This window comes from Salmo trutta, chromosome 9 (assembly GCF_901001165.1).
Source record: "Salmo trutta chromosome 9, fSalTru1.1, whole genome shotgun sequence".
In the NCBI taxonomy this organism is placed as follows: Eukaryota; Metazoa; Chordata; class Actinopteri; order Salmoniformes; family Salmonidae; genus Salmo; species Salmo trutta.
The window spans coordinates 22,547,836-22,567,112 of NC_042965.1; the positions used below are offsets into that span (position 1 = coordinate 22,547,836).

Sequence of the window (19,277 nt, forward strand, 5' to 3'; positions counted from 1 at the left end):
CTCCTCTCTTCTCTCTCGCTCTCTCTCTCTCTCTCTCCTATCTCTCTCTCTCTCTCTCTCTCTCTCTCTCTCTTCTCTCTCTCTCTCTCGTCTCTCTCTCTCTCTCTCTCTCTCTCTCTCTCTCTCTCTCTCTCTCTCTCTCTCTCTTCTTCTTCTCTCTCTCTCTCTTCTCTCTCTCTCTCTCTTCTCTCTCTCTCTCTCTCTCTCTCTCTCTCTTAATTTTTGGGAGTTTGAGTGTTTGGTGAGGACTCTGTCCTAACTAACTTTCTAGACTCTTGTCTTGATCTTTTCCTTACATTTTATTTTCTATGGTATACGGTTAATGCAATATTTGTTTTAGCGGTATCCACAGTTTTTTTTCTCAGAGTTAGGGTGGAAGAGGACAGAGTAAGTTTTCTGGGGTTTGCAAGGCGTGGTATGCGCGATGGCTTCTCAGCCTAGCGCGGAGGAGACGCTGTCGATACGGCATGGATTCAGGTGTGTTCCTGAGAATGGAGTTAAGGTGGAGGAGGTTCTGCTCGTGGTCGGCGAACAGGTAGGAGCTGAATTTATACATTCTGCTTCTAGAATGATGGTTGGTAGGCTAATTGCTAGCGGAATATTTGTAAGGGATGTGTTGGTGCCAGTTTTACCTCTTTCTACCCCTTCGACAAGAGTAGTCGTTGCAAATTTACCTCCGTTTATTACGGACGATCAGATCAGGAAAGAGCTGAGTCGTTTTGGCAAGTTTGCTAGCGGGTTTCGTGTACTGTCGGCAGGCTTTCAGGCAGCTGCTGTTAAGCACGTTGTTTCGTTCCGGAGGCAAGTGTTTATGTTTCTAAACAACAATGAGCAACAGCTAAATGTGCATTTTAAAGTGAGGCATGGGGAGGGGCTCTATGCAGGGTTTGCCAGCACAGACAGTCTACGGTGTTTTGAGTGTGGGGATTTGGGGCATAAGAGCTTTGCATGCCCACATAAAGGCCGTAGACAAAGTGAGGGTACAAGCGCTGGTGGGGGAAATCGAGATCAAAGTGCAGGGGGTAATGAGATGCAGACAGCAGAGGCTGGGCCTAGTCATACCAGGGATGGTGGGGTAGCTGAGGCTGGGTCTAGTCAGACTAGAGATGGTGGGGTAGTGGAGGCTGGGTCTAGTCAGACTAGAGATGGTGGTGTAGCAGAGGCTGGGCCTAGTCAGGCTAGAGATGGTGGGGTAGTGGAGGCTGGGTCTAGTCAGACTAGAGATGGTGGTGTAGCAGAGGCTGGGTCTAGTCAGGCTAGAGATGGTGGGGTAGTGGAGGCTGGGTCTAGTCAGGCTAGAGATGGTGGGGTAGTGGAGGCTGAGCCTTGTCAGGCTAGAGATGATGGGGTAGCTGAGGCTGGGTTTAGCTATGATATGGAGGGTGGTGTAGAGGATGCTAAGTCTAGTCAGGTTATGACAGTGGATGAAGAGAGTACAGTGGGGAAGTATAAGAGACTAGGGGGGGAGGAGGAGGGTGCCAAGCGGAAAAGGAAAAAGGGTGTGGTTAAAGGCACAATGGAAACTTTGCCTGTTGCAGTGGGAGATGGCCTGACCAGAGAGGAAGGGCAGGTGGTCAGGGTGGGAGATAGAGATGAGGAGGAAAGTGAGTCTGAGGAAGAGGATGAGGAGTTATTTTTTTCAGACTCCTCTTCAATAGGCCCGGAGCTGACAGCCAGTCAAGCAGAGGGGTCTAAGTACACGGTGAGGGAACTGACAAGGTTCCTGAATGAGACCAAGGGGAAAAAAGTCAATCTTGAGGCTTTTTTCCCTGATTCAAGAAAGTTTGTACGATCAGTACAACATGCTGTGAGAAATGAGGGGCATGGTGTCCTCTCACCCAGGAAACGGTTTAGGTTGAGGAAGTGGGTCACAACAGTGCGTAAGGGTCTACCTTCGGACACTGTTTAGATGTATATTTTCTTTCTGACACTGGGGGTTTTGAGCTTTGCTATTGGTCTCTTTCTCTGCTGGCTTTTCTCCCACTTCTTATGGAGACTCTACGGGTAGGCTCGCTCAATATAAATGGCGCCAGAGATGCGGGAAAGAGGAGTGTGTTGGGTGAATATGTAAAACAAAAAAAAGTACAGGTGTTGTTTCTGCAGGAGACACATAGTGATGTATTGAATGAAGTCGATTGGGGGCTCTGGTGGAAAGGGGCAAGTGTGTTGAGCCATGGGACAAATCTTAGTGCAGGAGTGGCAGTCCTTTTTGCACCGGGTCTGTCTGTAAAAATTTGCTCCTCAAAGGAGGTGTGTAGGGGTAGGCTCCTTGTTGTTAAAGCAGAAATTAACAATATGGGGTTTGTCTTTATAAATGTGTATGCGCCTAACACAGGGAGAGAAAGAGGGGTTCTATTTGGGAGTCTTAGACAGGAACTCTCACAGGTAGCGCCTGAGGAGACACTGGTGGTTGGAGGGGACTGGAACTGCACAATAGATTTTACAAAAGACAGAAATGGGGAAGAGCCTCATTCAGTGTCAGTTGGAGTGTTAAGGGATATTATTAATCAGTTTGACCTAGTGGATGTTTGGAGAACTAAACATCCGAACACAAGACAGTATACATGGGTGAAGGTTTTTGGGGCTAGGGTGAGTGCAGCCCGACTTGATAGGTTTTATATGTCTAGGAATCAGAGCAATAGGCTGTTGGGCGCTACCATTCTCCCGGTGGGGTTTTCCGATCATCACATAACCATGGCTCGGCTGTCTATTTCACCAGGGCCCCGGCAGGCATCCTATTGGAAATTCAATGTAAAGCTCTTACAAGATGCCACTTTTTGCGCAGGTTTCCAGACCTTCTGGGAAAGGTGGAGGCAGCGAATAGAGGATTATGAGTCTCTGAGCCAATGGTGGGATGTGGGGAAAGTCCAAATTCGGCTTTTCTGTCAACAATACACAGCACTCTCATCCTCAGAGGCTAGGAGAGTTTTGGGGGAACTAGAGCGGTGTATTAGTGAGATGGAGGTAGAGATGGTGGGGCAAGGCAATGTAGGCCTCCAGGCTAATTTAGCTGAATTACACAGGGACCTGGGCAGTTTTTTCCAGGTTAAAGCAAAGGGAGCACTTGTAAGAGCTAGATTCTCCATGCTCAAGGAGATGGATGCTCCCAGCTCCTTCTTCTTTGGTTTGGAAAGACAGAGCAGTGAAGCCAAGGGTATGCATTGTCTACGGCTGTCTGATGGGCGGGTGACCTCTGTGGTGGGTGAGATGCGGGAGCGGACTGTGGAGTTTTATACTGAATTGTATAGGGCAGAAGAGTGTGATCCTGTGTGTGCTCAGGTCTTGTTCACAGGACTCCCTAAACTCTCTCTGGCACAGAGGGATGATTTGGACGTTCCTCTGTTGTCCCATGAACTGGCAGAGGCCGTAACACAGATGTCCACCGGTCGTGCACCGGGGGTTGATGGACTCCCAGTGGAGTTTTATAAAAAATTCTGGGGAATAGTTGGACGGGACTTCTTTTGCGTGTTGCGTGAATGCGTCGGGGTAGGGGAGTTGCCGATGAGCTGCCGTCGGGCGGCTCTGACTCTCCTGCCCAAAAAAGGGGACTTGTGTGAACTTAAGAACTGGAGGCCTGTGGCATTGCTCTGTGCGGACTACAAGATATTTGCCAAGGTCCTCTCTAACAGACTGAAGTCCCATTTGGACTCAATAGTACATAAGGACCAAACATATTGTGTACCGGGACGCTCAATCACGGACAACTTGTTCTTAATTAGGGACATGTTGGACTTGTCGAGAGGGTCTAATGTGAACTTCGGACTGGTCTCTTTAGATCAAGAGAAGGCTTTTGATAGAGTGGACCATGAGTATCTGTTTAATGTGATGTCTGTGTTTGGGTTTGGGAGGAGTTTTTTGACCTGTGTGAAGCTGTTGTATGCTGGGGCGTCATGCATGGTCAAGGTGGGAGGGGGGCTCAGTAGGCCAGTCTGGGTGAGACGGGGCATTAGACAAGGATGCCCTCTATCTGGGCAGTTATACACACTAGCCATTGAGCCTTTTTTAGGACTGCTACGCAGGAGACTGCAGGGAGTGTGCTGGACAGGCATGGATGTGTTGACAGGAATAGCAGTGTCAGCATATGCAGATGATGTTTCTGTGATGGTCAGGGATGGCCAAGATATGCAGGCACTGGAGACCAGTCTGAAGGTGTACGAGGGAGCTTCTTCAGCTAAGGTAAACTGGGGCAAGAGCAAAGCTCTGTTATGCGGGGCATGGGGGGATAGGGCTCCTCCTCTGCTTCCAGGGGGTTTGCAGTGGGGTTGTGAAGGGCTTAAAGTGTTGGGGGTGTACCTGGGCTCGGAGAGGTGGGTCAGGAAGAACTGGGAGGGGCTGTCACAGGCAGTGGTGTCAAGACTGGCCAGGTGGAGGTGGCTCCTGTCCCAAGTGTCATATAGAGGGAGGGTGCTGATAATTAACAACCTGGTGGCATCTTCCCTGTGGCATAAACTGGCTGTCCTCAACCCCCCCGCCGGTCTGCTTGCAGACCTGCAACGCAAGCTGGTGGACTTCTTCTGGTCGGGCCATCACTGGCTGAGGGCAGCAGTGTTGTATATGACCGTCCATGAAGGAGGACAAGGCCTGGTGGAACTGGAGAGCAGGATGGCTGCGTTCCGGCTAAAGGCGGTGCAGAGACTGCTGTACCATACTGACGTTGGCTGGAGGGAACCAGCATGCGCGCTGCTGAGGAGAGCTGGCGGATTAGGTTTGGATCGGCAGCTGTTCCTCATGAAGCTGGAGAGGCTGAGTACAGCAGGTCTCTCAGACTTTTACTCTGGGGTGCTGAGGGCCTGGCAGCTGCTAAGGCCCACACGAGAAGGGGGTGTGGAGCCTGGGCTGTGGGAGGAGCCTATCTTCCACAACCCAGCCATCCCTTTGAGATCGGTCCAGTCGGCCACCCTGCAGAGACAACTGATGGCAGGGGGTGTAAAAAGGCTGGGTGACTTGAGACTGCTGGGAGAGGAGGGGTGGAAAAGCCCGGAAGTCTTGGCACAGCAAACAGGGATAATGTCTCTTAGGCTGCTGGAGAGATTCCTGGAGGAGGTCCAGGAGGCACTGTCTGAACCGGTAAGAGGGATGTTTGAGCAGCCAAAGGGAGAGGGGCCACCAAGTTTTCCGCCACTGCAGGTGATGGCAGAGACTGGAGACTGGCAAGGGGGTCTGGAGGACTTGTTAGATTTTAACACTCCGAGCCTGGGCGAGTTTGAAGGGGTGGGAGGTAAAGCCCTCTACAACCTATGCGTTAAGGTTAGGAACATTCGGAACCTAACAGGAGTAAAGGCACATCAGTGGCAGGGGGTATGTGGGGAGGAGAGTATGGTGGGTTTTAGATGGAGAGGGCTCTACAAAACCCCAGCACCAAAGAGGTCAGGGGACCTCCAGTGGAGGGTTCTACATGGAGCCCTGGCCACTAACAGCTGGCTGGCACGGGTTGAACCGGGAGTTGGGCAGGAGTGTCCTTTCTGTAAAATGAAAGAAACAGTGCACCATGTGTTTTCTGTGTGCACCAGGTTGATGCCATTAATGTCTCTGTTGGAATGTCTGTGTGAGAGGTTGGGGGTGGTCTTTACTGTTGGGGTGTTCATAATGGGATACAGGTATTCAAATAAGGAGAAGGCCAAATGTGTTTTGTTGAATTTTCTGTTTGCTCAGGCGAAGTTGTCTATTTGGCTAACAAGGAGGAACCAGGGTCAAAGGTGGGGGGATCAACACACCCTTTACTATTGTTTAATGGGATGGTCTCTGCGCGCCTTAGGGTTGAGTTTGAGTTCTATAAAATGATAAAAAGTGTGGAGATGTTTCAGGAGATATGGTGTGTTGGGGGGGCTGTCTGTATAGCTGGGGAAGATGTTTTGGATATACGGTTATAGGAGTGGGTATTGCGATGTTGGTTTGTATCATGTGGTACATGTATGAATCACAGAATGTATTTTTGGTTTTATTTTTAAGGGGGGGTTGGGTGGTGAGTTTTAAATGAAATGAGAATGGTTCAATAAAGAAAGACAAAAGTCTCTCTCTCTCCTCTCGTCATCTCTCTCCTCTCTCTCTCTCTCTCTCCTCTCCTCTCTCTCTCTCTCTCTCTCTCTCTCTCTCTCTCTCTCTCTCTCTCTCTCTCTCTCTCTCTCTCTCTCTCTCTCTCTCTCTCTCTCTCTCTCTCTCTCTCTCTCTCTCTCTCTCTCTCTCTCTCTCTCTCTCTCTCTCTCTCTCTCTCTCTCTCTCTCTCTCTCTCTCTCTCTCTCTCTCTCTCTCTCTCTCTCTCTCTCTCTCTCTCTCTCTCTCTCTCTCTCTCTCTCAGAGGGGGGAGCTGCTGGATGGCCGACCATTCACACTGTTGGAAATTAACCCTTTAGTATCAACTAAAGCAGTGGTCACCAACCTTTTGCATTCAAAAAGCAAGCTGAGATCTACTGCTCAGATTATTATTTTTTTTTTACACATTAACCTCAGTTTTGTAAGCATGAGGTTTGGGCAGTAGGCCTAATACATTATCACAGCATATTGGCTATATGATTGGCCTGCCAATATTGTTAATCAGACCATGTTATATTTCAAATCTCAAGCTTTTGCTTTTTCGCAAAACAAAATAGATCAGTTGGTTTAGCACTTGTGAGGCACTGTGCAGCATGAATTTAAATAGTTAGCTTGACTGATGGTGCCTGCATTGATGGTCAACGAGGTCAAATCACAACGTCAATGATCTTCAGGTCGAAAAGTCAGAGCTCTAGAAAGTTTCCCCAACCGCCTCTCACGGTCCCTGCTCTCTCCTTCCTTCCTTTCCTCCGGTGAGACTGACCAGAGAGGGGGACACCGTCTTCCACCTGCCGGCAAAACTCGAGTCGCACCGCATCTGCCTCATGCACAAATTTATGTTGTTCCTATGACCAGAGAAAGTTAAATATTCCTTAATATTAAAATCGACACAACGAGCTGCTAATAATAAAAAACGCAGGGCTATCGATACTTGGCTACTCATTCATTGCAGCCAGAGCGGAAATACGGAGAAGCGCGTTTGTAATAGTGTTGAATGAAAACAGTGACAGTGCTGAATATAAACTTAAAACACTCATAAAAACAGCAGCTCTTTGCTGTAATCGTTGAGTCTCTCTGTGGTCATGGTTTTAAAAGTAATTAAATCTTACGCAGGCTAGCAGCCTATTAAACTGGGTTATGGAAGCTCTGTAGCCACGGTAATTTGAGCTAGCCGATTGGGCAGCACAGTAGGTACACTCGATTTAGTCACAGATTTGCCGGTCCAACGGGTAGGCGGAGTTTGTCTCATGGGAACACTTTGCTTACCCGGTGCGCAGGACTTTTGAATCAAGTGCACCTACCCGCAACAGCTCAACACGATTTTTAAAAAAAGGAGCGCAAGCCTTTATCGTTCGTTGGCTTTTCTACAGAAATATTTGGTGATCGACTAGGAATGCCTTGAAGATCAAGTCCTAATGTTATTAGCATCCCTCTTTCTCTATTGTTGCTTCATTCCTTCCTTGCAACAGTTAAATGAAATCAGTTTTGTTGTCCTCATCTTCATCATTCTAATGACATCCTTGAATAGGATAGAAATATTTGGTGATTGACTAGGAATGCCTTGAAGATCACGATCAACCGGTTGGCGACCACTGAACTAAAGGAATGTACTTCAGTCTCCAGAGACTTTAGCCCGTCCAAAAAGTGGAGAATGGAACAATAATTCTAACAAAGAATTTGGGGAATGGTCAGTGGGGAGATGTAGAAAACGAATGTAATATTGTTTTTCATTGTATGATGTTATTAAAAACTGTATGGACCAAATACTGTAACTTGGAATGGATGCCCCCTATATCTGTCAAGTTTTCATCCAATATGATTTTTTTTTTTTTAAGATAGGAATGTGATTTTAGTTTTCTAATAAAATAATTGTTTTTGAGAATACCTTGCACAGTAACTAGCCACGCTCAGAAGAGCGTGTCAGTGTGATGGAACCGCCCCCAGAGTGCTTAAAAGGACTGGCTTAGAATTAAAATATCAGACCAGAAAAGCGTGGAGCGTCAGCTACATGTTGGAAATGGTTGAAATGTTGAACCTCAAGACGAGGTGAAGAAAAACTCACCTTCCTTTAGACCAGAGACGAAGAGCTGCAGCTCATGTCCATCGTGGTTCGAATCCTGAATACCAACACGAGGAGGAAGAGGCGAGAAGCTCACCTCATATAGTCACTGGGACAGCTGATTAGCGGTCTTAAGTCAGATAGAGAAAAGCGAATATAAGTGAGACTTTCCTACTATGCTCATCACCAATGGGAACCGTTGACATGGCTGGTTATCTTCAAGAGTGAATAACTGTAGAAGATGAGTAAGGGGAGACCTCTTTCAGACAAATCAGAGCCATACAGCTAGAAGGCCAACAACTTTCCGAGAAGGCTTGGTTCCGAGCGAGATAAACGGCATTCAACACGTAAATACATAATACATTAATTATTTCTTATTCCAAACGGGCGGCGGTTCATGTGCAAGGTATATGATTAATGTGAGGACAGTCCTAGAGTATCTCCACGATAAGTGTCCTTTTTCTCTCATTTCCATATGTTGTAACAAGCAGTCATATCTTGTCAGTCCACTAGGGACCTTAGTCTCACGTAAGTGTGTATTCTCTGTGTTATTATTTATTTAGTTAGCTAGTACATAAATAATTAAGCCAATTTGTGTAGTACTGAATAATGAGCAAGACTGGGGTTTTTGCAGATCCAAGACTGTTACGATCGTTCAGAATTATTAACCATTACCACTGTTTATCAATGTTATAGGTAAAGACCTTATAGTTTAATTCAGTTGATGGTAACTCTAAACAACTTCTTCCGTGGTGCCCCAAATCCTAATGAGTTAAATGTTACATGATTAATTTAAAATCAGGTACCAATTAAAAATAGTATATTAAATAAATAACAGTCATCAGATTAATGAAAGTAAAGTCACGACACTCTCTTGGGTAAATAAATGAAACTAGCTCCAGTAGGCTAATCTTTGAGTGAACTGTACCGTTTTACAGTACTGTATATAGACTGGAATTACGCATATCATTCAAACCATGATAAAGAGAACATGCGATTCTGGTGGAGCACATGCGGCCTACAAAGTTACAAGTATAGGCTAGAATTTGATTTTCAAATATAAATTGGGGCTATTTGTATACTTAATAGGCTATACATTTCATAATATTTCCCCTAATGTTATTAGCATCCCTCCTCTTTCTCTCTCTATTGTTGCTTCATTCCTTCCTCGCTTTCAAAAGTTAAATGAAATCAGTATTATTGTCCTCACCATCATTCTAATGACATCCTTGAATAATATAGGACTATAATTAGATGCAAAAGGCTTTATCTTCTCTTCATGAAGATTGAATGGTTATGGGAAATGTGCTTTCTGTAGCACAAACTCCAAAAAGTTCTGGGACACTAAAGTCCATGGAGAATAAGAGCACCTCCTCCCAGCTGCCCACTGCACTGAGGCTAGGAAACACTGTCACCACCGATAAAGCCGCAATAATTGAGAATTTCAATAAGCATTTTTCTATGGCTGGCCATGCTTCCACCTGGCTAGCCCTACCCCAGTCAACAGCCCTGCACCACCCACAGCAACTTGCCCAAGCCTCCACCATTTCTCCTTCACCCAGATCCAGATAGCAGATGTTCTGAAAGAGCTGCAAAATCTGGACCCCTACAAATCAGCCGGGCTAGACAATCTGGACCCTCTCTTTCTAAAATTATCTGCTGAAATTGTTGCAACCCCTATTACTAGCCTGTTCAACCTCTCCTTCGTATCATCTGAGATCCCCAAAGATTGGAAAGCTGCTGCGGTCATCCCCCTCTTAAAAGGGGGAGACACTAGACCCAAACTGCTACAAACCTATATCTATCCTACCCTGCCTTTCTAAGGTCTTCGATAGCCAAGTTTACAAACAGATCACCGACCATTTTGAATCCCACCGTACCTTCTCCACTATGCAATCTGGTTTCCGAGCTGGTCATGGGTGCACCTCAGCCACGCTCAAGGTCCTAAACAATATCATAACCGCCATCGATAAGAGACAATACTGTGCAGCCGTATTCATCGACCTGGCCAAGGCTTTCAACTCTGTCAATCACCACATTCTTATCGGCAGACTCAACAGCCTTGGTTTCTCAAATGACTGCCTCACCTGGTTCACCAACTACTTCTCAGACAGAGTTCAGTGTGTCAAATCGGGGGGCCTGTTGTCCGGACCTCTGGCAGTCTATGGGGGTGCCACAGGGTTCAATCCTCGGGCCGACTCTTTTCTCTGTATACATCAATGATGTCGCTCTTGCTGCTGGTGATTCTCTGATCCACCTCTATGCAGACGACACCATTCTGTATACTTCTGGCCCTTCTTTAGACACTGTGTTAACTAACCTCCAGACGAGCTTCAATGCCAACTCTTCTTCCTTGGCCTCCAACTGCTCTTAAATGCAAGTAAAACTAAATGCATGCTCTTCAACCGATCGCAGCCCACATCTGCCCACCCAGCATCACTACTCTGGACGGTTCTGACTTAGGTATTTGTAATTGTCCACATATTCTAGGTGTCTGGTTAGACTGTAAACTCTCCTTCTAGACTCACATTAAGCATCTCCAATCCAAAATTAAATCTAGAATCAGCTTCCTATCTCACAACAAAGCATCCTTCACTCATGCTGCCAAACATACCCTCGTAAAACTGACTATCCTACCGATTCTGGACTTTGGCGATGTCATTTGCAAAATAGCCTCCAACACTCTACTCATACTGCATCCAATTTGCTATCACAGTGCCATCCGTTTTGTCACCAAAGCCCCATATACTAACCACCACTGCGACCTGTATGCTCTCGTTGGCTGGCCCTCGCTTCATATTCTTCTCAAAACCCACTGGCTCCAGGTCATCTATAAGTCTTTGCTAGGTAAAGCTCCGCTTTATCTCAGCTCACTGGTCACCATAGCAGCAGCCACCCGTAGCACGCGCTCCAGCAGGTATATATCACTGGTCACCCCCAAAGCCAATTCCTCCTTCGGCCGCCTTTCCTCCCAGTTCTCTGCTGCCAATGACTGGAACGATCTGCAAAAATCACTGAAGCTGGAGACTCATATCTCCCTGACTAGCTTTAAGCACCAGCTGTCAGAGCAGCTCACAGATCACTGCACATAGCCTATCTGTAAATAGCCCATCCAACTACCTCATCCCCATACTGTTATCTATTTTATTTATTTTTGCTCCTTTGCACCCCATTATCTCTACTAGTACACTCATCTTCTGCACATCTATCACTCCAGTGTTTAATTGCTATATTGTAATTATTTTGCCACTATGGCCTATTTATTGCCTTACCTCCGTTATCCTACCTCATTTGCACACACTGTATATAGACTTTTTCTACTGTATGTTTGTTTATTCCATGTGTAACTGTGTTGTTTGTGTTGCACTGCTTTGCTTTATCTTGGCCAGGTCGCAGTTGTAAATGAGAACTTGTTCTCAACTAGCCTACCTGGTTAAATAAAGGTGAAATAAAAATGGGCCTGAATAAATAACTGCTATAGCCTACCGCCATTGCGCGTTCGTTCTTCTTTCAAACTACCCGTGAGTTCTATTGGTTGCTGTATTTAACATTCAGCAAAAAATAGATTGCATCCCACTTCGAATAGTCTATTGGTATAAGAAATGAAAAAAAATAAAAAAATAAGAAAAAGGAATATCCAGCAAGCTATTCTAGATTTTTCTGCATGGGACTCCAAGAGAAAGGCCGGCGGAGCACAGGTGGTTACATATTGTGCAAGAGAAAGAGGCTATAAGTTAAACTTATTATGCATAACTCATTATTAATTAGCTAAATACAAGGCTAATATTGCATTGAATTGATTACCTGAAAGGGGTAGGCTAGGACATCTATATATCAATCTAGAACAGGATGATCCATTGTGGATGCAATTTGAATGGAGTTGATGGCGAGAGAAAGAGTGCTCATGGGTGCAAGAATTTAATTAAAACAACGATATTCGAGTGATAAGCTGTTTTAAAACACAGCAGCTGCAATTTAAAAAAAATATTCATAATTAAAAAAAGGTGACCCGCAAAAGCCAGATAGAGATGGGTAAATTAGACGTGCATTAAGTCTATATTACTGTGGTATAGGCTATGCTGCAGCAAATGTAGGCCTACCTGCCACAAGAAAAAAGTTACCATGATGAGATTATACTTCAAGGAGGTCTACAAGCATTGTGAACTACACTCCATACTGAGATGGGCTGTCTCTTCCCACTCTCTGAGCGTTGATTCATCATGAGTCCGTAGAGAAGCCATATTTAGACATCGCATATAATTTACCGGTTTCTCGCAGTTATTTATCCCGGGAAAAGGGAGTGGTTTTGGACGGTAACTGGGTTCCTGCCATTCAACCCTAGTACTCATACTGTAGTGTACTGATGCCTGAATGAGAGGCTAGTAGGAGGTGGTGGTGGTGTTGTCATCAGCTAACCTCCTCTTTCTGCTGCTCTCTGCTGGTGGAGAGGTCATTGTGGACACTGCCCTCCTCCATGTCATGAGCCCTCATCAGGGAAAGCTCTTCCTCGCTGTGCCGCCGCACACGCTCATAACCCTGGGGAGGGACACACACACAATGTTACAACCAGAGCACACTCCTATAAACAGACTACACACCACCATACTGTTACAACCAGAACACACTCCTATAAACAGACTACACACCACCATACTGTTACAACCAGAACAGAGACTCATATATGGACAAACTACACACACGCCCATGACTCTTGAGGTCAGAAACAGACACACAAAGCCTCACCCTGTACATTCCCATGAGGTTGGCTCCTCCGTTGTGCAGAAAGTAGAGGTAAACTGGTTTCCCCAGCAGTAAGACAGGCACTGATAGTAGAGCAATTACCACCAGGAACACCTGCAGCCCAACCTACCGTAGCAGAGGGACACAACAGACAGGTCTGTTACAGTTGACCCAAAACGACCCAAAACACACGGCCAAGGCAACAAAGGAGTGGCTCAAGAAGAAGCACATTAAGGTCCTGGAATGGCCTAGCCAGTCTCCAGACCTTAATCCCATAGAAAATCTGTGGAGGGAGCTGAAGGTTCGAGTTGCCAAACGTCAGCCTCGAAACCTTAATGACTTGGAGATCTCAAAGAGGAGTGGGACAAAATCCCTCCTGAGATGTGTGCAAACCTGGTGGCCAACTACAAGAAACGTCTGACCTCTGTGATTGCCAACAAGGGTTTTGCCACCAAGTACTAGTACTAAGTCATGTTTTGCAGAGGGGTCAAATACTTATTTCCCTCATTAAAATGCAAATCAATTCATAACATTTTTGAGAGGCGTTTTTCTGGATTGTTTCGTTGTTATTCTGTCTCTCACTGTTCAAATAAACCTACCATTAAAATTATAGACTGATCATTTCTTTGTCAGTGGGCAAACGTACAAAATCAGCAGGGGATCAAATATTTTTTCCCCCTCACTGTAGTAGTGCACTAAATAGGGAATAGGATGCCATTTGGGACGCAGACACTGTGTGATCCCCATCTTTGTACCTGTCCTGGGAAGAGGGGTGGCACCCCATCCCCCTGCATGAGGAACATGTTGATGAAGTGAATGAGGATGCTGGGGGCCATCTGGGAGTCACGGGCAGAGAAGGCCAGCCACTTGTAGATGATCATGAAGACCAGGTAGCCAAACAGACAGAGCAGGAACAGCAGCTCCGGGAGGAATACTAAGTACAGGTTGAACTTCTTTCTGAAGTGTCTGCACAGACAGATAACAGGGCTTTAAAGTGTCTGCACAGACTAACAAACAGGGCTTTAAAGTGTCTGCATGGACAAACAGAGCTTTGAGGATTCAGAGCAGGACATTCTGTATCTTTAAATTGGCCATAATCTTATATAGTTCTTAACATTCCAGTGCTGATATTGTGGGGAATGTGTGTGCTATAACTCACAGGTGGTTGAAGACACCTAGGATGACCCCGAAGCTCATGTGAATGATACCCACAATCACAGACATCTTCATCTTGTAGGAGTTCAGAAAGGTCAGACGATTTGTCGCCAAGTTCCAAATCTACATAGTGGAAGAAATTAGGATAACCCAGTCAGGTTGAGGTATGGACAGACTACATCACAGTCAGATTGATGGAATTGTTAACAAATATTGTTATAAGAACATTAAAATGAGTAATGATCCATGATTTACTTTATTGGCTCTGGTTGGTAAGAGGCAAGTGTGTATGGTTATGAAGGGACAGGGAATAACTTGTGTGTACTTGTGTGTAGTGAACATAGAGATAAGACAATGCCATTTATGACCATGGATCATAAAGCCATGTACTTACCGGGTCAATGCCCAAAGGGTAGGGTCCATTGAAAACCCCAGGGACAATGGGATCAAGGGTCAGAATGGCATTGGTGCGGAGCGTGGAGTCCCTTTTAAAGAAAATACCAAAGTCAACAATTATAACAAAGAGCAAACTATCAGGTGATTTAATGTTTAATGTCACATGCATTGTTATTGATATTTTTATACTTTATTTTACATTTAACTCATATGTAATTTAAAAAAAAAAATCTGTTCAATCAGTGATAAGGAAAAGGGATAGCTTCTTCAGGAGATCAATGATCATAGCAATGAATGAATGACAAATCTCTAGCATGTCATCATCACAAACCTGACTTTTTTAAAGAGACAGTGTACAATTTTATATGTACTCCATATCATTAGGAAAACAGTGCAACACACAATGTAGACACCTAATATTCCACAAATGACTTTAATTTCAATGACAGGTATTTGTATCGCTTTTATAATAAAGAAATGTATTTACAGTTTTACATATTAGTTTATAGGACATAACGTGCTTTAAAAGTAGATAGAATTCATTAAAAAGGGCTGTATCTCAATCCATTTTAAAAATCGTATTTTCTGGTGCTCTTAAATTAATGTGGTGCTCCTAACTTTTAAAAATTGGGAGCACCAGTTCGGCCAATGAAAAATGTTAATCTAGAGCCCTGAGTACATTACAGAACAGATTATAGTACTAACCAAGTCCAATTTCCAGATTTAAACATGGCGTTGACGTTCCAGCCAGAGCCAAAGATGTTGAGAGACTTGGAAAAGCAGTCGTTGTAGATGAGGCCGGTATAGACCGAGAACAAGCCCATCATCAGGATGATGTAACGGCCCTCAAAGAACGTGTTCCAGATCTGAGCATACAAACACACCAATGTCAATGTAGGGGAAATAATCTAGCTAACCATATTTCCTGTTAACTTATTCATATGGGCCCTGGTCAAACCTAGTGCACTACATAGAGAATAGGGTGCCATTTGAGACGCACCCCCAAGAGCCTCTCCCTGGCCCCCTCACCTCATTTCTTGTGCGCTTCAGTTTGCGGTTGTCCTCATACAGCACCATCCAGAGAGCAAACAGAGCCATGATCATACCATGGCCCAGGTCTCCAAACATCACAGCAAACAGAAAGGGGAAGGTGACAACTGTGTAAGGAGCTGTTAGACAACAGACAAAACAAGACATCACATACACACATTTAACTATCCCTCAAGTTCATCATCCATTCTTGTTAGGAGTGGAAATGTGTCTCTGGCTACAGGCATGTAGCTCATACACATAGCAAACAAACAGAAAAACCGCAGGCTTAATGACAGCTTCTTAAATGTACTAATCAGTGGTCATTGACTGACGAGGTCTTACTGTACCTGGGTTAACCTCTCTATAGTTTCCCACTCCATAGGCCTCCACTATGCTCTGGAAGCCTGAGGTGAACTTGTTGGTCCTTATCAGGGTGGGCGGAGTGTCATTGCTGGGGATACGGTTGACAAAAGAAGGCACTGTGGCTCCACTTTTCCTCTGTGAAGGCAAGCCAATAATGTCAGACAGACCATGATTATTGCAACGTTATGAGTCTAAAAGTTACATAGAGGTTTTTTGAGGGCAAGCCAATAACTTGAGACATAAAAATGTATATTTTCCAGAGGGTAAGGCAGAAACCTAAGAGCTTATCAAATAGCAAGTAAGTTCAAATACTTTAAGACCATTCAAATACATCAAGCCTCGTTTTTGGAAGCCTCATTTAAGCTATGTTTAAAGGACTAAAACCCCTGGCTGAACCCTTACATGGACTACTGCCATTGAACTGACTGTGACCTTAATTATGCACATTAGCCAGTGCAATTAATGAATGGACAGAAGCCCTGGAAGCCATCAATTGGGACCCAACAGGACCTATAACATGACTAGTTTATTCAATATGGCTTAGACCATCAGACGTGGTCAAGATAAGATCAATGCCACTCCTCTCTTTCTACACTAACCATGGCCCCATTACTAAAGCAGGTCATGCTGACTAGGTGTGTGAATGTGTTGGTTCAGCCAAATACTGAACTTAGAAGGGGGAGGTCACAAACAATGACATTACAATCCAAAATGTAAAGAGTTAAGCCCAACAATGATATACACAGGTAGCCATGGTAACAACGAGCTGACTGACCGAGCCTTCCTCTAGCGCCCGCCGCAGGGTCGACAGGTCGTTGACAGGGCACCACACCTCGGCTATCAGACACTTGTTAGTGACGTCAAAGCTGCACAGGTTGAGGATGTAGTAGATGGCCTTCATCTTCTTGACCTGGATGACCCAGGTGTAGACAGACTCAGAGGCCTTGTTCAACACCTGTCTCAGGTAGTCTTCTGTCCTATGGAGAACCTGGGGACAGCCAGCGTGGGAAGAGGAATAGTATTACATTTTAACAATGGGAGGGTTTCCCATCCATTTAGAATATCAAGAGGGTGTGGGCAAATTATGAATGACTGTTTAAGAATGTTCTGTGCATGAGAAAATCTTCCAATGCACATGCTAGGGAGGGAATTTGAGTGTGCATGCAGGTAGTTTTAGTGTGTGTGTGTGTGTGTGTGTGTGTGTGTGTGTGTGTGTGTGTGTGTGTGTGAATGTTCGGATGAACGAGAAAGAGAAAACAAAGAGGGAGCCTTCAGCTAAGACCTCATGGAGATCATATGCTGGGACCGGAGGTTAATGCAATTATTTTTTTCCTCCGGGGGTAGAACATCCAAAAGGATTGATCTGAACAGTCTACCAGACAGCAAGGCACAAGCTAAGTCATTTGACCCCACAGTGGTCATGACAGAAAACGCATTCTGGAGCATGAGTGAGAGCGCTCTCTTCCTCTCGCTCCTGAGAAATATACCCCTCACACTCCATCCCGCTTCTTCCCAAAAAGTTGTGTTCTAAAATCACTCTAAACACCCGCTGTCCATGCCTCGCTCTAGCCAGAAGCACAAGGCCCATTCTGTGAGGGATACCTCCAGCACTTCTTTACCATCAGCCAAGCTTCATTTTGTATTTTATCTCTAACAGCCCAAGTCACAAGTCTTGCAACATCCTCCTTTGTTAAAATGCCTCATCAAGCACAAGATATTTCAACAGCTAAATCCAGAAGCAGGAAGACCTTAAGCTGTACATTGATAGCTTGCATTTTAACTAGCAAAATGTTGCTGTTTTAAAGCTAATTTCCTGCAATTCTAATTGCCGCTGTTAAATACATTTGGGTGAAACACTAACTTATAAATGCCTAATGAGCTTAGTTCAACTCTCGTACCCCATCAATTTGTAAACATTGTAAATGTAAACAAACACTAAAACCTCAAAACACGCTTAAAACTATCATTTTTATATCTTGGATGGTCAGTCCTTGCATCCATATATACATTTGAGAGTGGTTACATTTCTCCAGGCCCTGCCTCAGCTTTTTACCAAAACAGAGACGGGTAGGGCTCTTCATTATCATTTCAACTGCAGACTTGCCCTTTAAAAACAAAATATAAATAAATAAAGCATCAACCATGTCATGACGTTGGCCTGTGGGTAAGGTTTATGACCCCCCCCCCCCCCCCCCATAAATACCTTTCTCCCTTCCCCTCTCTTACTGACCCTACTGAAGGACTGCTGTCCTGTTAAATATAGAGAGTCTGGGAACATCAAACAAATGGGGAAAGGAACCATATTTTGTTAATAAAACCAGTTGGAAATATGCTTGATAACGTAATGAGTATGGAGGTCAGTTCATTGTTATCTGGGACATTATGATTGATGACAGGACGACATAAACTGTACCTGAGAAAGTATACACCCTCTAGTTATCAGAGTCACATGGAATTGTTATGCAATTGAAATGTTTGATATTGAAATTGTTTGTTAGGAGATTAAATGTAATTTTAGCTTCCAAATGAGAGAATTGGGTTTTCATAAGGAATGTGCCCTGCTCGATCAGTGGCTCAACCCTGTGAAGAGACAGGGGTTATAAACGATGAAACACCTCCTTCCCCCCTCTCCACTATATAAGCCTTTGACGAAAAGATAACCGTTAGTTCCAGTACGGGAGGTCTGCAGCCTCTACGTTAGAAGGACACACATGTTAACTAAACCATATCAAGGACAGAACTAAGCCAACCTCGGCGTGAGCTATGGTATGAACTGGTATGAACTTTGAGCTTATTCACTACAGAAGTGATACTTCCTAGCCGTTGAGTTAGCCGCTGCTAACGTGGGCTAGGAAAGGACGGACAACGGATCCAGTCTAACAACCAGACGAAGATACCACCACGTATCCAATTTACCACCATTGACATTCTTCCACTACAGGAAGATCTGTTGGCCAACCCGGCCAGCATCTACGACCAATCTACCGAAGCGCAGCTCAGAGTAAATATTTATTGCATTTTCCTTTTCCAAATGGGCGGTAATTTAGAATGCATAAGATAACGTATTTACGATAGCATAGCTGCTGTTTCTTTGTTCCTTGATCTTCCCGCTCTTTCATTCAAGCCCAACGCCCTTTCCTTTGTGTAACCAGGTTCCGTCCACCGGGACGTTTTCTGTATTACATCATTGGTGTTCTGTGTATTTGTAATTCTGTGTGATTAGTTAGGTATTTAGTAAATAAATAATTAAACCCAATTTTGTATTGCTGATTCAACTTGTTAGCCAGGGTTCGTGAAGATAACCAAGAATTTACAACTTTCATTATGAGACTGAAAATAAGTTAAGGGTTAATATTGACTGCTATCGATGTAAAATATTACAAAGTATTTTAAGAGTTTATTCGGAAGATAACAGCTCTAGAAACGTTCTTCCGTGGTGCCCCGACTTTCTAGTTAATTACATTTACATGATTAGCTTAATCAGGTAATATTAATTACAGAG

At 44.7% G+C, this 19,277-nt stretch overlaps 1 protein-coding gene across 1 annotated transcript in view; it reads right to left on the reverse strand.

Moving 5' to 3' along the window:
• Window positions 1-19,277, reverse strand: part of LOC115200200 (V-type proton ATPase 116 kDa subunit a) — a 31,646-nt gene that overhangs the window by 5,720 nt on the left and 6,649 nt on the right. Inside the window, exons 9-17 of the mRNA XM_029763054.1 lie at window positions 16,551-16,763; window positions 15,760-15,910; window positions 15,410-15,549; window positions 15,086-15,246; window positions 14,379-14,469; window positions 13,989-14,107; window positions 13,585-13,795; window positions 12,833-12,955; window positions 12,506-12,625 (exon numbers count right to left, since the gene is read on the reverse strand). Of these exons, the coding sequence (XP_029618914.1) occupies window positions 12,506-12,625; window positions 12,833-12,955; window positions 13,585-13,795; window positions 13,989-14,107; window positions 14,379-14,469; window positions 15,086-15,246; window positions 15,410-15,549; window positions 15,760-15,910; window positions 16,551-16,763 (1,329 nt within the window). The remainder of the gene's footprint in view (window positions 1-12,505; window positions 12,626-12,832; window positions 12,956-13,584; window positions 13,796-13,988; window positions 14,108-14,378; window positions 14,470-15,085; window positions 15,247-15,409; window positions 15,550-15,759; window positions 15,911-16,550; window positions 16,764-19,277) is intronic.